General features: G+C 47.4%; 1 protein-coding gene across 1 annotated transcript in view; it reads right to left on the reverse strand.

Moving 5' to 3' along the window:
* The window catches only part of A2ML1 (alpha-2-macroglobulin like 1), a 58,503-nt gene that overhangs the window by 38,688 nt on the left and 5,040 nt on the right, over positions 1–14,775 (reverse strand). Inside the window, exons 4-11 of the mRNA XM_039471995.2 lie at positions 10,757–10,809; positions 7,047–7,067; positions 5,645–5,804; positions 5,155–5,239; positions 4,291–4,417; positions 3,417–3,531; positions 2,660–2,769; positions 960–1,127 (exon numbers count right to left, since the gene is read on the reverse strand). Of these exons, the coding sequence (XP_039327929.2) occupies positions 960–1,127; positions 2,660–2,769; positions 3,417–3,531; positions 4,291–4,417; positions 5,155–5,239; positions 5,645–5,804; positions 7,047–7,067; positions 10,757–10,809 (839 nt within the window). The remainder of the gene's footprint in view (positions 1–959; positions 1,128–2,659; positions 2,770–3,416; positions 3,532–4,290; positions 4,418–5,154; positions 5,240–5,644; positions 5,805–7,046; positions 7,068–10,756; positions 10,810–14,775) is intronic.

Below are 14,775 nucleotides of genomic sequence, written 5' to 3' on the forward strand. Positions count from 1 at the left end.
GAGGTTGCGGTGAGCCGAGATCGCGCCATTGCACTCCAGCCTGGGTAACAAGAACGAAACTCCGATTCAAAAAAAAAAGAAGTGGTAGAATTAGCCACAAGGCAAGTAGTATGTGTTTGCTTAAAACCTGTGGTTGAATGATCTCAATAATGGCTCCAATTTTTCACACACACCCCACCCGCTCCGAGATCAACGTCCTTTAGAACATAGTCTTCTAGTACGCTCTTAGTCTGACTGTGGGCCCACCGTGTGATTTGTTGCCAGTGGGGTGTTAATATGTGCAATGTATAGTGGCCTGGAAAAGCCCTGAACATCAGCTTCTGCACTGGACCTCATCCCTACCGTAAGAACATACCTGGGCTAGCTGGCTCCTGCATGAGAGGCATGTGCGGCACCAGCTCGGGCCAGCCCATCTGCAAACAGGCCTGGACACCGAGATCAGAAGAGCTGCCTGACCGAGTGCCCCGGATGCAGGAGCAGTGAATGCTGTCTGTTGCATGATACTGAAGGTTTTGGCTGTTTGATAGGAAGCGTTGTTGTGGCAGTTGATAATTGATACTTCTAAGTTATCTGGAATCTAGAGTTCTCTTGTTTGCTGTTTTTATTAAGTAATGAGGGGAGGGGAGGGGTGGGAAAGGGGAAAGAGAAAGGAAAAGACTTGATTCCGAGTCACCTTTTCCGCCCCACTCTGACTTCACCTAATAGATAGGATCAGATAGAGATGGGGGTAAGTTAAAAGATGAATTCGTAGCAATAGTAGTTTTCATCTAAGTAAGGACTATTTGACTGATATTAAAAACAGAAAGAATCTAAAGGAAACTTTGTGTCAACTGGGGAGCAGAACTTGAGAGAGAGATGGAGTTTCCAAGCGAAGGGGAGGAGAGGAAGCAGGGAAATTTGGAAGTTTTCCTCCGGGGAAGTCTTCTTTTCTGGGAAGCTGGTCCTCTCTCCATGCTTACCACCAGAGAAACGTCTGTCCCATTCCAACTGGATGTATCCAATGTGAAGGGAGCCAGGCCATCACTGTCGGTCACCAGGGTCTGGTTGAAGACTCCATTTGTGCCATAAATCACCAGAAACACTAGATGGTTCTTGAGGAGGGAGTCATCATGGCCCCTAACACTGATCTGAAGGACGAAGTTCATTAATTAGAATTAGGCTTGGAGTAGGCCTGAGTATGAGACAAAGTGAAATATTAGGTTGGTTGCAAACTCATTGCGGTTTTTGGCATTAAAAGTGATAACAGAATTTCTAAGAATACATTTCAGGAACGTGACCTGAAAAAGATAAATGTGATTCAAGCATTCGAACTAGGATCTGTGAGGAAATGAAAAACAAACAGAAGTAATAGCCTGCAGCAGAGCTAGATTTGCACAGTGGCTGATGCAGCTTTAGGATGTTTCATTTGCACAGGCTCCTTCAAAAATTCTGCGCGCTACAGCCCAGAACTCCTGGACTCAACGATCCTCCCACCTCAGCCTCCCGAGTAGCTGGGACTCCAGGCACGTGCCACAGCTCCTGGCTCTTTTTCTTAAAGAAAATCCTCTACCCTCCCGAATTGTGTAATCCTTAGGCTCTAAAAATAATTTGCATCCACCCTTGGTCTAGAGAAAAGGTAACTGAGAAATAAATGCATCTCTATATGTGCAGTATTATTGTGTGGACCAGTTGTACAAGAAGTAAAAAAAGATACACGTGCCACTACACCCAGCTAAGTTTTGTATTTTTAGTACAGACGGGGTTTCATCATGTTGGTCAGGATGGTCTCGAACTCCTGGCCTCAAGTGATCTGCCCGCCTCACCCTCCCAAAGTCCTAGGACTACAGATGTGAGCCACCGCACCCTGCTGGAAATTTTAAAATCTCTAAAGAAAATTGTTTAAAGAGTTATACATGGTTGTCAAGGAAAGTTTCATATTAACCTTGCCTAGAGGCAGGAGACCAGGCTGGATGATTTCTCTAGAAATGCTGCAGCTCTTAAATACAAAGATTTAGACATTAGAAAATGAGCCCCTGGCATTAGAAAGAACCCTAAGGTTGCATTCATATTCAAAATGCTTCTCCTGCGGGATTAAGGGCAGCATAGCATAGGGAGTGGAGAGTGTATACCCCAGAGGCGGGCTTCCTGGGTTCGGTCATAGTTCCCACTCATTAGCTGTATAACCTGGGAAAAATCACGTCACCTCTGTTACTTGTCTCATTATCTGTAAAATGGGACCAATATAGTAAAGATTAAAGCGACTATGTGCAAAGTACTCAGACCAGCACTAAGCGAGCTATGTGGCTGCAGGAAGGAGGCAAAGTGAATGGTTATGCATTTTTTTTTTTTGTCTAGGCAGAGATACTTTCTTTTTTGAGACGGAGTTTCGCTCTTGTTACCCAGGCTGGAGTGCAATGGCGCGATCTCGGCTCACCGCAACCTCCGCCTCCTGGGTTCAGGCAATTCTCCTGCCTCAGCCTCCTGAGTAGCTGGGATTACAGGCACGCGCCACCATGCCCAGCTAATGTTTTGTATTTTCAGTAGAGACGGGGTTTCACCATGTTGACCAGGATGGTCTTGATCTCTTGACCTTGTGATCTACCCGCCTTGGCCTCCCAAAGTGCTGGGATTACAGGCTTGAGCCACCGCGCCCGGCCGGCAGAGATATGTTTTAACATACCTTCCCACTGAAAGGGAAATTGGGGTGGTAAAAATTGTTGGTGTCTTCAAAGGTCATCGATCCCATTTCTGGAGAAATGTAGACATTCTGAGTGGCATTGGCTTCCATGCCTGCAGAGGGAAACCAGAGGTATAAAGATCTAGGCACCTGATATTCTCGTCTTTGTGTTTAATGTCAAGTCTCCGAGAGAATGGTGGCAGAGGGATGAAGCTGAATGTATTTCCAGCCAAAAATCCAAACCAACTCCACCTCCCCAGTGTTTTGGAGAAGGAGGTAGTATTTCTTACAGATGGCAAGATGGGATCTGGCATTTCCCTGTGACTATGAACCAGGAACAAGGTACCACCCTAACACTGAAGACAGTAGGTCTTGAATCCTTGGGTAGATCTGTCCTTGGGACGGGCCCTTTTTCTCTTTTCTTTCTTTCCTTTTTTTTTGAGACAGAGTCTTGCTCTGTTTCCAGGCTAGAGTGCAGTGGCACGATCTTGGCTCACTGCATCCTCTGCCTCCCAGATTCATGCAATTATCCGGCCTCAGCTTCCCAAGTAGCCGGGACTATAGGTGCGTGCCACCACGCCCAGCTAAGTTTTGTATTTTTAGTAAAGACAGGATTTCACCATGTTGGCCAGGATGGTCTCAATCTCTTGACCTTGTGATCTGCCCGCCTCGGCCTCCCAAAGTGCTGGGATTACAGGCATGAGCCACCGTGCCCGGCCTCTTTCTCTTTTCTTAATGAGCCAAGGAGTACCCTGCTTACCTGTCCCTTCCTCCACCACAGTAGCCACAATATTGATGTCATGGCTGTACGCATATCCAGTGAGGTTAAAGGTGGCCATGTCCACAGGTGCTGAAAAGCATCCTGTTTTGTCAGTCTAGTGAGGTGATCAGAGACAGAGACAGAGAGCAGATGAGGAATCTAATGTCTACGTCCATTTTTTAATGTACTGTAGAAGGAAATAATTTATCTCCACGCTTTAGTTTCTAATGTAGAAAAACTCTCCTATAACATGGAGTATGTACCTGCACATATGTAATCATGACATGACTTCAAGGCTCCGAGATTTGGGAAAGGAAAAGATATAGGACTTCAAAACCAGAAAATTGTGTCTTACAGGGGTTGAGGGAAATTCCTTGGTTCCAAGGAGGAATCTGAAAGATTCCCTGTTTTGATTTTTGTTTTTTGTTTTTTGAGACGGAGTCTCGCTCTGTCGCCCAGGCTGGAGTACAGTGGCACGCTCTCAGCTCACACAACCTCCGCCTCCCAGGTTCAAGCAATTCTCCTGCCTCAGCCTCCCAACTAGCTGGGATTATAGGTGGGCACCACCACACCTGGCTAGCTTTTGTATTTTTAAGTAGAGACCGGGTTTCACCATGTTGGTCAAGCTGGTCTTCAACCCCTGACCTCATGATCCGCCCACCTCAGCCTCCCAAAGTGCTGAGATTACAGGCGTGAGCCACCACGTCCAGCTAAGACTCCTCTTTTAGGATAAAGATCCCTGCTTTGTTCTTTGGAACTGGGATAATAATTCCGGGAAATGCTTTCTACTTTGGGTTGTTTACCACGTTCCTAGATTGAAGCTTTCTCTTTAGGACATGTGGATAGGTTCTTTTGTTACATGTCATTTACTCACCTGTCCAGAGAGGTTCCTGCATTTGTCAGATAGCTGTTCCCGTTCCATCTCTCGATACCAGTAAGCATGTGCTTTCTGACACACAGATACCTGCACTGCCCCTAGCATGGGCTTTCCATAGGTGTACCTAACCAAGAAAAGCATGAGGAGTCAGAGTTGGGAAACTCCTCTTGAGATACAACTCTGTTTTCTCAAACACCACTTCTTCCTTCTCACACTCTAGCCTCTGAAAGAAAGCTCTGACAATCCAGGCCACTGCTCAGGCCTATAATCCCAGCACTTTGGGAGGTCAAGGCAGGCAGATCACTTGAATCCAAGAGGCAGAGCCAAGATTGTGCCACTGCATTCCAGCCTGGGTGACAGAGTGAGACTTTGTCTCCAAAAAAAAAAAAAAAAAAAAAAAAAATGTTCTTGGCTGGGCACAGTGGCTCATGCCTGTAATCCCAGCATTTTGGGAGGCCAAGGAAGGAAAATCATCTGAGGTCAGGAGTGTGATACCAGCCTGACCAACATGGCGAAATGCCTTCTCTACCAAAAATACGAAAATTAGCCGGGCATGGTGGTGTGTGCCTATAATGTCAGCTACTGGGGAGGCTGAGGCAGGAGAATTGCTTGAACCTGGGAGGCAGAGGTTACAGTGAGCCGAGATCGTGCCACCGCACTCCAGCCTGGGCGACAGAGCAAAGACTCCGTCTCAAAAGTAAAACAAATAAATAAATAATGTTCTTGGATAAGTCATGACTCGGAATTACATAAAATACCCCAAATTTTGGCCCAGCTGTAATCCCTCTCCACGTGTCACTCCCTCATCATATCTCTTGATGCAGCTTTAATCTCCACCCGATCCCAAGCTTCTGCTCTTACCTACAACAGATTTTTACTAAGAAAGATTCCTGCACCGTTGATAACTCCTTGGGTTCCACCACTTCCACCTTAAACTTCGGCAGCACTGAAGAGAGTAAAAGGAGAAATGGGAAAAGAATTGGAGGAGGACTCAGATAGGCAGTGAGCAGAGGAGTATAAACAGCGAGAATTAAATTAGTGGATCTAATGAAGGAGGCATTCTTTTTTTTTTTAAGATGGGGTTTCACCATGTTGGTCAGGCTGGTCTGGAACTCCCGAGCTCAGGTGATCTGCCCACCTTGGCCTCCAAAGTGCTTGGATTACAGGCGTGAGCCACCACACCTGGCCAGGAGGCATTATTTAGGTAGAACGCTCCTGAAGTTACTAGCTGGTTTAGCACTGATTCAGAAATGAATAAATAATTATTTCCCAGAGTAGATTGTACTCTACCTTTGCTGATTTTAAGACGAGATTATGCCCAATACTTTGGCCTGTCCATTCCCCCACATACCATATTCCTCCACACTGAAAGTGCCGAAGGTCTTGCCCTCAGCCACTGCCACGGTATAGGTGCCCAGCATTGCCTCTGGCGCCAGTTGGAAGGACAGGTCCACGATGCCTTGCTCGGGCACCACTTCCAGCCACTGTGCAATCCTGTTGCTGTTTGGATCCTGTCCAGTAGAGAACGTGCCTGATGTGCCTGCCTGTTCGCTTTCCAGTCTGCACCACAGAAGGCAGGTAAAGAACCCCACCCACTGTGCATGACCCCCGTGGTCCGTGTCCAGGGAGAGCAGACTGAGTCCTCTAAAGTGTGATCTCCAGTTTTAGAAAGTGGAACTTGGGATGTCATTTACAAAGAATGTTTACTCTGTTTCTGGTCCCTAGGAGGGGACAAGATTGAGGAAATTGACTGTAAGGTACTTAAAACATGAGGAAATTGATTTAATGGAAAAACGGAGGAGATATTGTGGGGAAATCACGCTTTTAGATCCTTTCCTTTAAAACACTTCTCGGGCAGGGCGCGGTGGCTCAAGCCTGTAATCCCAGCACTTTGGGAGGCCGAGGTGGGTGGATCACGAGGTCGAGAGATCGAGACCAACCTGGTCAACATGGTGAAACCCCGTCTCTACTAAAAATACAAAAAATTAGCTGGGCATGGTGGCGCATGCCTGTAATCCCAGCTACTCAGGAGGCTGAGGCAGGAGAAGTGCCTGAACCCAGGAGGCAGAGGTTGCGGTGAGCCGAGATCGCGCCATTGCACTCCAGCCTGGGTAACAAGAGCGAAACTCCATCTCAAAAAAAATAAAAATAAAAAAAATAAAAATAAAATAAAAATAAAATAAAAATAAAACACTTCTCACAGGTGTTTGTGTTGTCAGGTAGCTGTTGAGCATGTCTATGGTAAAGGCTATTACCTTACCAGGTGTCCCCAAACTTTTTACACAGGGGGTCAGTTCACTGTCCCTCAGACCATTGGAGGGCCGCCATGTACTGTGCTCCTCTCACTGACCACCAATGAAAGAGGTGCCCCTTTCTGAAGTGCGGTGGGGGGCCGGATAAATGGCCTCAGGGGGCCCCATGCGGCCCGCGGGCCGTAGTCTGGGGACGCCTGCCTTAGACTAAGCGGGGGTAGAGAACCAAGCCTAGTTAAGTCAGCTGGGCACAGAGAGAAGTTAGAGGAGTAGAGAGCGATGCAGTCATTACAGAGGTTGGCGTCCTGTCTACGCAAGTTTAGGTGTGAGACACCAGGAGGGCAGAGGCACAGCTTAGGTGGATGTGGGTGCTCAGTGCTGGCAGAGTCGTGGGGCTCTGGGCCCAGATCTCAGAGTTGCTTCTGTCTTCAAGGTTTACCATCAAATTCTCATGCTTCCTCTTCCGCAACTGACACAGAAGAGAAAGAAACTTCCACTTACCTGTAGTTCCACCATGGAGTACTGAAAAGGAAAACCAGATCACGCAGGTTAAAGAGGGTTGATAGCAATAAGGCTGATGAAAGCCAAAGTTCACAAAGAATTCTTCCTTTCTCTCTTGCCCATTACTTCATTCTTCCTTTCTAAATGGCTCTTTTGCTCCCTGAAAAGGATAGCAATGGGGGCAAAGACTTCTCGGGAGGGAGACAAGGCAGGAGGAGAAGAAAGAGGTGGGCAGGAATTTCAAAGGAATTGCCAGACCCCAAAAGATGTGAAGAACTGGAGGGTCAGAGCAGTCTCGGTGCCCCCTGACTGAGCTCTTGCACAACGAACATGCCCTAAAGGACGTATTAGCACCTGGGGGTTCCTCAATGTTTAAACCTCTTCTTGGTAGCCAGCCGTCTCCTGGCCTCTTCCTTTACTATCTGAACGCTTGAATGCTTGTGGGCAGGAACCTTACTTTCTTTTTTTTTTTCAAACAGAGTTTCGCTCTTGTTGCCCAGGCTGGAGTGCAATGGCGCGATCTCAGCTCACCACAACCTCCGCCTCCCAAGTTCAAGCGATTCTCCTGCCTCAATCTCCCTAGTAGCTGGGATTTACAGGCATGCACCACCACACCAGGCTAATTTTGTATTTTTAGTAGAGACGGAGTTTCTCCATGTTGGTCAGGCTGGTCTCGAACTCCCGATCTCAGATAGACGATCCGCCCACCTCGGCCTCCCAAAGCGCTGGGATTACAGGCAGGAGCCACCGTGCCTGGCCAGGAACCTTACTTTCAAGCGTTGCAAATAATTATTTTAAAAATTGTTTGAAATAGTTCCACTGGAGAATCATGTATCACCTTCTTCAAAACAGTAGCTGCTAAATGGATGCTGAAACCATTAAGTTTGTGAGAACAGGTCATTGTGCTTGCAATGCAATGAGATTGAAAGCTGGAATTTAGTTAATCGGGAGAGACGTGCAGAGAGAGTGCAAAAGTATTCAGAAGAGAAGACCAGTTTGGATCTAACTGGGAAAGAATGAAATCAAGACAGTGCTTGATTTTTTTGATTCTTGGGCCAAGTGCCATGTGATGCCAACCAGTGAAGAAGCTGAACCACTAGATACAAATATCAGCCTTGATATTAGGGATAATGGCAATTCTTCAAGAAAAGCCAAAAAAAAAAAAGGAGAGATAAGGATGAAGATGAGCTAGGACTTCCACAAACCCGGGCTATACAAACATCAGGAGGAGAATATCACTAAGATTGATATCAAGGGCTGGGCACGGTGGCTCATGCCTGTAATCCCAGCACTTTGGGAGGCCAAGGCAGACAGATCACGAGGTCAAGAGTTCAAGACCAGCCTGGCCAACGTGGAGAAACCCCATCTCTACTTAAAATACAAAAAATTAGTTGGGTGTGGTAGCACCTGCCTGTAATCTCAACTACTCAGGAGGCTGAGGCAGGAGAATCACTTGAACCCAGGAGGCGGAGGTTGCAGTGAGCCGAGATTGTGCCACTGCACTCCAGCCTGGTGCCTGGCGACTCTGTCGCAAAAAAAAAAAAAAGATTAGAAATTACAGTTTAGAGTCATGCAACCTCTGGCTCTAGAAGTCTGAACCTCCTCAGATGGCTCCTGGGGATGACATCACTATTGTAAAACCTAAGATCAGTGCTTGAGATATTTTGCAGACCCTGCACTTGATGGATAAACTGATACCACCCAGACCAGTAAACTGGCTTAATCCCTTCTGCCGTCCCACCCAGGAACAGAAAACAGCAAGAAAACCTCACTTTGACCCTCTATGGTTCCATCTCCAATCAGCACTTCCTACTTCCCAAGCCCCTACCAGCCAAATTATCTTTAAAAGCTCTGATTTCTGAATACTCAGGGAGACTAATTTGAGTAGCAATAAAACTCCGCTCTCCCACACAGCCGGCTCTGCATGAATTATTCTCTCTTCATTGCAATTCCCCTGTCTTGATAAATCGGCTCTGCCTAAGCAGCAGGCAAGGTGACCCCACTGGGCGGGTTACATAAACACAATTTTTATCCTCTGTTTCTTGGTAAAATTCCTTTTGTTAATCTCGATGTTTCAACTGAATCTGGAGGGAGGGCCTGGCTAGAGAAAGAGAGCCTAACTGTGGAAATCAGAACACCTGGAAGTAATCCTGCACCACTGGAGCAAAGGAAAGGTAACCCAACAGGGGTAGTTAATGAGATCAGCCCTGAGAGTGAGTCTACAGTAGTGCTGGCTGCGGACGCATTTTGAACCCGGCATGTCCTTGTTGTGGCTGTAGAGAAAACAGTCTGTAAAGAAATAAGTACTGCCAGGCGCGGTGGCTCGTGCCTGTAATCCTAGCACTTTGGGAGGCCGAGGTGGGTGGATCACCTGAGGTCAGGAGTTCAAGACCAGCCTGGCCATCATGGTGAAACCCCATCTTTTAAAAAAAAAAAAAAAAAGAAAGAAAAAGAAATAAGTACTTAGGCCAGGTGCGGTACCTCAGGCCTGTAATCCCAGCACTTTGGGAGAACAACGCGAGAGAGGCTAGGAGTTCAAGACCAGCCTAGGCAACAATGAGACCCCTCCCCCCATCTCTACAAAAAATAAAATAATTAGGCCGGAGTGGTAGTGCACACCTATGGTGCCAGCTACTGGGGAGACTGAGGTGGGAAGATCACTTGAGCCCGAGGGGTCAAAGCTTCAGTGAGCCATGACCGTGCACTGCACTCCAGCCTAGGTGACAGAATGAGACCTTGTCTTAAAATTTAAAAAAAAAGAAAAAGGTGGTGGTGGAGCGGGGGTGGTAAGAAATAAGTACTCAACATTATACTGAACTCTTGCCAAAGAAAAGCTACAGGTAACGGGAAGGAGGAGTTAAAAGGAAATCTAAATTGGGAAAGAGAGAAGCGTCTAGGGTGTTACTAATCAGTAACAAGCTAATTACTTCCCTGCACATAGGGAAAGGAAACAGCAGCTCTGAGAACATGAAGATGGAAAATGGAAATCATGCCTTCGCTATGTTTAGCTCTAAAGGTTTCATTTGAATACACAGGCTGTGACAGACGGAAGAGGAAGGAAGCAGGGGTGTCCGGGAGGTCAGTGTCTCAGAAGCATGTAGAAATGACACGTGTTCCATGTGATCAAACCTATTAAAAGGCTTATGAGGGCCAGGCATGGTGGCTCATGCCTGTAATCCCAGCTCTTTGGGAGGCCGAGGCAGGTAGGTGAAGAGATCAAAACCGTCCTAGCCAACATGGTGAAACCCCGTCTCTACTAAAAATGCAAAAATTAGCTGGGCGTGGTGGCGTGCACCTGTAGTCCCAGCTACTCAGGAGGCTGAGGTGGAAGAATCGCTTGAACCCAGGAGGTAGAGGTTGTAGTGAGCCAAGGTTATGCCATTGCACGCCAGCCTGGGTGACGGAGCAAGACTCTGTCTCCAAATAAATAAATAGATAGATAAATAAATAAATAAAATGACCAGGAGTGTAACCATGTCTCAGGAACCCGATGTGTAGATACTAGAGCTGAGAACTGGTCACCTCTGCTTATTCCTAGGCTGATTTCGGGTCGCTCCCTGAGGCTAGTCCCATACACAGGAGTCTCCAACACAGAGGGCCTCGCCTCGCCACACCCATGCAAGGAGGACTTGCGCCCTTGCAGAGAATCTCTTACCCTTTTCCCTATTCTCTCACAGTGTGCATCACTCCTTTTCCTCCTCCCTACTCACCTTGTCATTCACGGGAACAAAGTTGCTGTCCAGGGCAACAATGCGGAAATACACTGGGAGGGAACAGACATCATTAACAAAGGGGCTTTTTCCCAGCTTGATTTTTTTTTTTTTTTTTTTTTTGAGACACGGTCTCACTCTGTCACCCAGGTTGAAGTGCAGTGGCACAACCATGGCTCACTGCAGCCTCAAACTCCTGGGCTCAAGTGATTCTCCCACCCCAGCCTCTGGAATAGCTGGGACCACCGGCAGGTGCCACCACACCTGGCTAATTTTTGTACAGACAGGGTTTCGCCGTGTTGGCCAGGCTGGTCTCAAACTCCTGACCTCAGGTGATCCACCTGCCTCAGCCTCCCAAAGTGCTGGGATTACAGGTATGAGCCAGCACGCCCAGCCTTCTGCTCAGAATCTTTCCTCCGTCCCTCCTCCTTCCTTACACATGCTCTGAGTCAGCAAAATCCCGACAGGTTCTACTTTTTCACAAAACCAACTCTGAGAGTGAGGTAAAGCCCAAACACAGACCTGGAGCTCAGAGGCAGAGCGAGAGGCAGAACAGAATCCGCCATCCGACACCCTCCTCATCCCCCATAGGAACACCAAACTGAACTACGGTCCGCACAAAACAGCACCCTCCTAAGAACCAAAAATCAGCTGAGTGATCACAGCTCCTGGTTTTAACTTCATGTCACTGCTAGAGGCACTGAAGAGGGTAGGAAAGCCACACTTGAATCGCTGACACAGCCCGCCCCATCCCCCAGCAGTGACTGTGTGGTACAGAGACAGAATCTATGAGCTTGAGGGAGGTAGAGCACAGGACTGTGGGACTTTGCATCAGAACTCAGTGCTGCCCAGTCACAGGGGAAAGCGCCCAGGGCAGAACTCAGCCGACACCCTTAGAGGGAGCATTTAGACCAGCCTTAGCCAGGGGCGAATTGCCCATCCCATTGGATGGAAGCTGAGTTCCGATTAGGCCCTGGGGCTCTGAAGAGTCAGCAGTGATAGCTGGGCTGGCTGTACAAGGGCTTTGGGTGAGACTCAGAGACAGGCTGGTTTCCAGTGACTCAGCACATTCTCAGCTGTGGTGACTTTGAGGACAGACTCCTTCCACTTGAGAAAAGGAGAGGGAAGAGTCAAGGGGACTTTGTCTTGCAGCTTAGGTACCAGCTCAGCCACAGTGGGTGGAGCACCAAGCAGACCCTTGGGGTCCCCAGTTATAGGCCATGGCTCTTCGATGGAGTTTCTGGACCTGCTGTTTGTCAGAGGAGAGCTCACTGCCCTGAAAAGAGAATCCAGCCGGGCGCGGTGGCTCACGCCTGTAATCACTTTGGGAGGCTGAGGTGAGTGGATCACAGGGTCAAGAGATCGAGACCATCCTGGTCAACATGGTAAAACCCCGTCTCTACTAAAAATACAAAAAATCAGCTGGGCATGGTGGCGCGTGTGTGTAATCCCAGCTACTCAGGAGGCTGAGGCAGGAGAATTGCCTGAACCCAGGAGGCGGAGGTTGCGGTGAGCCGAGATCGCGCCATTGCACTCCAGCCTGGGTAACAAGAGCGAAACTCCGTCTCAAAAAAAAAAGAGAGAGAGAGAATCCCAGGCCAGGCACCACTGACCACAAGCTGACCAAGAGTCCTCAGGCCTCGAGTGAACACGGACAGTATCCAGCCAGTACTCGCTGTGGCCTGGAGTCGTGGTGGCCACGGGGAGAGACTCCTCTGTCTGTGCAAAGGAGAAGGAAGTGTGGGAAGGACTTTGTCTCGTGGCTTGGCTGCCAACTCAGCTACAGTAAAACACAACACCAGGTAGATTCCCAAGGTTTCTGACTCCAGGCCCTGGCTGGCAGATAACATCTCTGGACCTGCCCAGGATCAAGGGGAAGTCACCACCCTGAAGGGAAGGACACAAACCTGGCTGGCTTTGACATCCGCTGACTTTAGAGTTCTAGGCCCTTGAGCAAACATAGGCAGTAGCCAGGTACTGGTTACCACACGCCTTGGGTGAGACCTGGTACAGCGCTGGCTTGTCCCAATGGTGGTGGCCACAGGGGTGCTTGTGTCACCACCCTCTGGGCACGTCAGCTCCCGGCGAGTCAGCACAAAGAGAGAGACTCTGTTTGTTTTGCTGAAAGTAAGGGAAGGGAACAATAGTCTCCACCTGGTAATGTGGAATTCTTCCAGATCTTACCCAAGACCATCAAGGAGATACCTTTATTATCCTTCAAGAGCCACAGAGATACTGGACATGGGGTCCCCTTAATGAAGGTGTACTGCAGAGTCCAAAAACTTAGATTCCAATATCCAAGTCCCTTCAAATACCTGGAAAGCCTACCCAGGAAGGACAGGTACGAACAAGCCCAGACTGCAAAGACTGCAATGAATACCTAACTCTTCAGTAACCGGACACCAATGAACATCCACATCAAGACCATCCTGGAAAACATGATCTCACCAAATGAACTAAATAAGGCACCAGCAACCAGTCTTAAAGAAGCAAGGATACATGATCTTTCAGATCAAGAATTCAAAATCTCTGTTTTGAGGAAACTCAACAAAATTCTAGGTAACACAGAGAAGGAATTCAGAATCCTTCCAGTTAAAGTTAACGAAGAGATTGAATAATATTGAAAAATCAAGCAGAAATTCTGGAGCTGAAAAAATCAATTAACATATTGACAAATGAATTAAAATGTCTTAACAGTAGAATAGATCATGTAGAAGAAAGAATTAGTGAGCTTGAAGGAGAGGCTTTTTAGAAATACATAGTCAGGCTGGGCGTGGTGGCTCATCCCGGTAATCCCACCATTTTGGGAGACCAGGGTGGGCAGATCACCTGAAGTCAGGAGTTTAATACCAACATGGCCAATATGGTCAAACCCTGTCTCTACTAAAAATACAAAAATTAGCCAGGCCATAGTGGCATGTGCTTATAATCCCAGCTACTCAGGTGGCTAATGCAGCAGAATCAATTGAACCCAGGAGGCAGAGATTGCAGTGAGCTGAGATCACACCACTGTACTCCAGCCTGAAAGACAAAGGGAGACCCTGTCTCAAAAAATAAATAAATAAATGAAAAGACCAGCATGGCCAAGATGGTGAAACACTGTCTCTAATAAAAATACAAAAATTAGGCTGAGTGTGGTACCTCATGTCTGTAATTCCAGCACTTTGAGGGGCTGAGGTAGGTAGATCATCTGAGATCAGGAGTTTGAAACCAGCCTGGCCAATGTGGTAAAACCCCATCTCTACTAAAATAGAATAATTAGCTGGGCATGGTGGTGGATGCCCATGATCCCAGCTACTTGGGAGGCTGAGGCAGGAGAATTGTGTGAACCGAAGAGACAGAGGTTATAGTGAGCTGAGATTGTGCCACTGCATTCCATCCTGCATGACAGAGTGAAACTCCATCTCAAAACAAACAAACAAATAAAATACCCAGTCAAGGGAGAAAAAAGAATAAAGCATGCCCACAAAATCTTAAAAAAATGGCCTCAAAAGGGCAAATCTAAGAGGTATTGACTTTAAAGAGGAGGGAGAGAGAGAGAATGAGATGGAAAATTTATTCAAAGTGAAAATAACAGAGAACTTTCCAAACCTAGAGAAAGTTATTATTATTGTTATTGTTGTTATTATTATTATTTGAGACAGGCTCGCTCTGTTGCCCAGGCTGGAGTGCAATGGCGTGATCTTAGTTCACTGCAACCTCTGCCTCTTGGGTTCAAGCAATTCTTCTGCCTCAGCCTCCCAAGTAACTGGTATTACAGGCACCTGCTACCACGCCCAGCTAATTTTGTATTTTTAGTGGAGACTGGGTTTTGCCATGTTGGCCAGGCTGGTCTTGAACTACTTACTTCAGGTGATCTGTGCATTGGCCTCCCAAACTGGGATTACAAGTGTGAGCCACCAAGCCCAGCAGAGAAAGATATCAATACTAAGTAAAAGATTGTAGAGCACCAAGCAGATTCAACCCAAATAAGTCAACCTCAAAACATTTAATAATTAAACTCCCAAACATCAAGGATT

This window comes from Saimiri boliviensis, chromosome 7 (assembly GCF_048565385.1).
Source record: "Saimiri boliviensis isolate mSaiBol1 chromosome 7, mSaiBol1.pri, whole genome shotgun sequence".
NCBI classification, from domain to species: Eukaryota; Metazoa; Chordata; class Mammalia; order Primates; family Cebidae; genus Saimiri; species Saimiri boliviensis.